This window comes from Nematostella vectensis, unplaced genomic scaffold, assembly GCF_932526225.1.
Source record: "Nematostella vectensis unplaced genomic scaffold, jaNemVect1.1, whole genome shotgun sequence".
NCBI classification, from domain to species: domain Eukaryota; kingdom Metazoa; phylum Cnidaria; class Anthozoa; order Actiniaria; family Edwardsiidae; genus Nematostella; species Nematostella vectensis.
Window position 1 is genome coordinate 1 of NW_026019269.1, and position 5,589 is coordinate 5,589.

Here is a 5,589-nt window from a genome sequence, read left to right on the forward strand (position 1 = left end):
AAGTTGACCCTTCTGAAGTCAAAGATGGGTAATTGGTCGCAATTGACACTGAACCTACGGCTCGTAATCGATGGGTTTAACATGTCCCGGCAAACCACGAGGCAAGCGCTACAACAGGATTACCTAGACTTAGAAATGGTACCCGATGAGTACAACGAGAAAGTTGTGTTCAAAGTGGGGTGGGGTAATCGTGTGTTGATACGGAGACGGCTCGCTGCAAGGCTTGGCTACAGTGACGCCTCCCTATCCGACCAGGGGCCATTCTACGCAACGTTATTACCACCAATCAGTGTAGGAGACGTTACTCACCCATTAGCGGTAAGGGGTGTCCTTCCCCCTGACTATCCCATCACCGCGAGAGAGCCCCCAAGCCTACCCGAGACGTCTGCTACTTCACATTTGCTACCTCAATGGACTGTGTTCGATTACTCCCTCCCCAAAGGGAGTACAAACGTCCGCGAGTACCCATCCAGTTCCCACCCCGTTTTTGATGTCAAAACTTTCCAAAACATGTATTTGTACTCGAATATCACCGCCAGCAACTACATCCTAGGGAGCAGTACCCGGAATGTATTACGCGTAATGGTTGACAGGGGGAAACCTGGTGACCTAGGTGTGGAGCGGGACTTCGACAGACCATTCTACTTCCCCCTACGCTTAGAACTCATCAACGACATCCACCTCTATATAACAGATGACACAGGCAGAACGATACCATTCTTGTCGGGGGGCTTCGAGGTAACACTTCATTTTAGACGCAAGGCACAGTTATGGTCTTCCCCCTCTTGGCAGGGTTAGCTGGAACTCTCTTAGCCCCTATCCTTGGTCCTCTCTTTGGTGGACAACAAGGGCGCGGCTCCCATGCAATAGCCGACGCTGGTGTAATAAGGGGGTATGACATTAGAAACCCACCCCCTTTCATTGATATGGAGCAACGGGGGATGGGTAGCCAAGCGTTCCAAGGTGCTCCCCTTGGTCAATTGGGGTGGGGGAGCGCCCATGGTGAAGCGTTCCGCGGTTACCCTGTGGTGGTACAAACTGGGGGTGGCCTTGGGTCACTCAACACAGACTTACCCTTCGACGCCTCGGGGAGTATTCCAATTGGCCATACAACATTCGGGACAACCTCCCCCAAGACGGGGAGACAAATTGCTCATAGAGTGAAAATTATGCCAAAGACTGTACCTCTTGGCGCCCCCTCCACAGGGGTACCTCGGAGAAGCCATCGGCGCCGTAAAGTCACACCCTCTCACAGACGTCAAAGGGGTGGGAGAAGACCTATGGATATCTTCGACTAGGGAGAAAAAAAAAAAGATAAAACTGTCTACAAGTGACGTCATACCCCCAGTTCATACCCACCCTTGCCACGAAGAAGAGCTCCCTTTACACCATGAGTACTGCGCATGTTCTCGAGGGGTCACAGCAAGTGGCCAACCCCGGTATGGGATTGTTCACTATGCCAGCCACGGATGTCGCTTTGAAAGATGGGAAGTTTATACCCTACACACCCAGCGATGAGAGCTCCAACCACATTGAGTGGTACATTCATCCTACTACCACCTACATTGACCTTCAAAAAACACACATAAAACTGAAAGTCAAGATCACTAAGACCAATAACCAGAACCTCACGGCCGACGAGGCTGCCACTTTTGTGAACAATGTTGGCCATTCCTTGTTCAAACAAGTCAAGGTAGAGTTGAACAATATGCCAATCACTCTACAAACGGACTCGTATCCGTTTAAAGCCTACATTAGTAACCTACTCAACTACACCAGAGAGGGACAAGACTCCTTCTTAGGCCTTAGTCTTTGGCATAAAGACACAGCCGGCAAAATGGACGTCACCGCTGTAACGGGTGCTGGGGCAACAAACAAAGGCCTGATCAAACGCAACTCTTACACAGCCCTGAGTGCGGAGGTTGGCCTAATCATCAACCTAGATGTTGATCTTTTCAAGTGTGGGCGATACTTGTTGAGTGGTGTCCCAATGAAGATCAGGTTGGAGATGGCAACGCCAGCCTTTGCCCTTATGGGAAGTGGGAAGTTTGTCATAACACCAGGTTCAACCCTCCGATTGTATCACGTTACCCCAACAGATACTATAGGACTAACTCATGGCACTGCACTGGTCCAGCACAAATTAGCCAAATACCCTGTGACCACAGCTGTGGTTAAAACAGAGCAGGTTGAGAGCGGAAAACTCACCAAAAGGTTCAATGACCTGTGGAACGGACTCATCCCAAAGCGAATGGTATTTGGTCTTATCACTAACGCTGCCTACGCTGGGGACTACGATAAGAATCCCTACAATTTCTTCTTGACGAACGTTACTAACATTGAGTTACGGGTGAATGGTGTTGAGACCCCCTTCACAAGCATCAAAAACATTGCTGGGGATGCTATAGACTTGTACTACATGATGCACGAAGGCATAAATGGCAAAACGGGGCGTACAAAAGGCCTGAACATCAACCGTGATGAGTTCTTTGGGGGATATGGATTGATTGTCTACGATCTTACAGCGGCAGGAAACGCCTCATCCGGGTACTTTCAGCCACAGTATAAAGGCACGGTGTCACTGGACCTAACGTTCAGTACAGCTCCCACCGAGGTGCTTACAGTAGTGCTGTACGGAGAGTTCAACAACGTCATGGAGATAGACGCCGCCCGTCGTGTAATGTACACCATCCAAGGGTAAAGGATAAGAAGAAAAAAAAAAAAAAAGAGACATGAATGCTGACCTCCAACAGGACGCAATGTCCACGGAGGAGCTGGAGACTATAGCCCTCCGTGACCGTCATATAGAGCCTGTGTTCGAAGGGGTGTACCCCTCGGACCTTCTACCAACCACTATCCCTGAGAATGGGTATGGCTACTCAGCATATATCATGAACACTGACCCTAGTGGCAGGCCTGGTACCCACTGGCTAGCAGCCTTCTTCACACCAGACCGTTGCGAGTGGTTTGACAGTTTTGGGTTTGGTCCTGAGGCCTACGGAAAAGTAATGACAGACTTTTGCGCCTTGCGCCCCCGGCTGGTGACGAGCCCACACCGTCTCCAAGCTTTAAACTCAGCCGTGTGCGGACAGTATTGCCTATTCTTCCTGTACCACCGTACCCGCGGAGTTACCTTAAGGGAGATCGTCTCAAAGTTTGGTAGTCAGTATAATTGGAACGACCAAGTAGTGTGTTCGTTTGTGCACGATCTAGTTTGTCATGGCGCTGGTAGGGGCTGTGCCCAACGCAGGCGATGCCCTTGGCGCCAATGTGCTGTGAAACAACACCATTTAGTGCTAGGTGATAGTAACAATAACAATAGCAATAATAATAATTATAACAATCACAACCTATGGATGTGGCCCTAGTGTAGAGTGGTTCACTACAATAAAAAAACATGTAATGGGTACCCTGTGTCTTGACTCATTATTCCCCTATCGCTTATATATACTGGTGAGGGTAAAAAGTGGACGGCACTAGATCCCTCAGCCACCCCAGGATGGAGGACCGACGGTTCCGTTGCCCGTGTGCCATTATGGTAGTTGGTCCAAGTCAATCAGGAAAAACTACATGGGTGCAGAGTTTGCTACGGCAAGCCCCTATGGCTTTTGACAAACGGTTCCATAAAATAGTTTGTTGTTACGGGCAGTGGCAACCCAAGTACGATTGGCTGCAGAAAAAACTAGGGGTTGAGTTCCACCAAGGACTGCCTGACTCTGTCACTGACCTGTTTGGGGAGCACGACACCCCTGGTCTGCTCATCATAGACGACTTGATGGACCAAATCGATAGGGCTTTGAAAATCTTCACCCAAGAGTCCCACCACCATGACATCACAACTATATTTATCTCGCAGAACCTATTCCCCGGGGGAAAATCACGCACCGCCTCGATCAATAGCCATTTCTTTGTGTTGTTCAAGGACCCTAGGAACAAGTTAGGGATACGTACACTAGCGCAGCAAGCGTTCCCGGGACAATTAGACTACGTTATGGATGCTTACGATCAAGCCACTAAAGACCCTTATAGTTGTCTGTTGGTCGACTTCCACCAAACAACCCCTGACAACCTTCGCCTCCGCTCCAACATCCTACCAGAGCAGTCCCCCATGTACGCCTACCTCCCCAAAAACTCTAGAGGTAAGGATGCATATATAGAGGGGGAGAATGGGTGTACCACATCAGTCAGCGATGCCCAACGTAAGAGGAAGAGGTCCAAGGGGAGGGTGGACCCCAGCGACCCGTATACGACCCACGGCAAGCGCAAGGCGCAAGCCCGCGGAGTACACCCGCGCCAGGTATAGGGCTGAGGCACGGTACAACAAACGCCTCGGGTTGGAGCCACCAACACCCCCTAGCGGAGTTACCCCCCTCTCCTCATCTAGCAAGTCGTCAACACCACCACCATCGTCACCGCGATCGTGGACCCAGTTTGCACCACGAACACTCTCGCGGTACAGCAGCAAACGCTCAGGGCCAGGGCCATTATTGTCATCAGCATCATCATCATCATCATCATCACCACACCCACAGCCACTCCCGTCACTACCAACACCACTCAACACAGCTCTCCCACCACTCTCTCCCATAGCATCATCGACCCCAGCCAATCTACCCCAACCGACCTCCCCCCTGGGGGTACCCCCCACTTGGGCTGGTTATTCAGGCCTATCGGATGCGTCACTAGCGCTTTCCCCCGGGAGAGTATACAGTGAGCCTGGCAGAAAGCGGCAAAAGAAAGTAAAGACACCAAAACGGGCGTCCAGTGCCGCAGGGCGCACTCATCATAAGAAGAAATCACCACCACAGGGAGGTGTTCTCCAACGATTCCTGGATTGGGGTAGTGCAAACCCACTACCCAACCCCGAAGCAACTGCAATCGCCAATACGACGGTGGACCAAAGCCAGTTACGCCCGCCTGGGAGCTATGGGTCACCTACCACATTCTCAGCGATAAGACCACTAGGGTCACATGGTTCCACGATCCGTACACCCTCCACACCCTCCAGGAGTACCTCTCGTAGGGGGTCAAGGCGCAGAGCTGGGGGAAGTGGAGGAGGTGGAGGTGGGGGTGGGGGTAGTGGTGGTAGTGGCGGTAGTGGTGGAAGAGGAGGGAGGAGGAGGGGTGGAAGAGGGAGAGGTGGAAGAGCGACCACAACAACAAGAAAGTGCGTCACCCAAAAGAGACGTCGCGCAGATGGGACCAATGTCACCAAAACAAAGTGCGTCACCACCCAACGTGTAGACAACCAACAAGTTGGTGGCGGTGTTGGTGGAGTCGACAGTGCTGCAAATAACCCACCATGGAGGTCCGTTTGGGTGTGAAAAAACTCGTAAATAACAAGTGACAAACACCACAACACCATTCCACTATGAGACATCGTGTGAGCAAGAACCGTTGTACTAGGTTGAGGGGGAGAGTGTGTAAGAGAAGGGGCAGACCCCGTCGCTACAGACAGAGGGGTAGGGGTACGCAGCGTGGTAGAGGCAGGAAAGAATGGCACCTCCTTGGGGTACCACTAAGCCAATGGAAAGCGCTTTAGGATAAATAGCGGACGACTAACACCACTACACCACTCCGCTATGGGAC

The 5,589-nt window shown here is 51.4% G+C and overlaps 1 protein-coding gene across 1 annotated transcript; it reads left to right on the plus strand.

Moving 5' to 3' along the window:
• Positions 1-1,390: 1,390 nt before the first annotated feature.
• On the plus strand, positions 1,391-2,701 carry LOC116616371 (uncharacterized protein F54H12.2-like). The gene has a single exon (XM_032378481.2). The coding sequence runs from the start codon at positions 1,391-1,393 to the stop codon at positions 2,699-2,701; it is 1,311 nt and encodes a 436-aa protein (XP_032234372.2).
• Positions 2,702-5,589: the final 2,888 nt, after the last annotated feature.

Bases quoted from the DNA above. Each gene is read 5' to 3' on its own strand.
- LOC116616371 (XM_032378481.2), top strand. From the start codon at position 1,391: ATGAGTACTGCGCATGTTCTCGAGGGGTCACAGCAAGTGGCCAACCCC.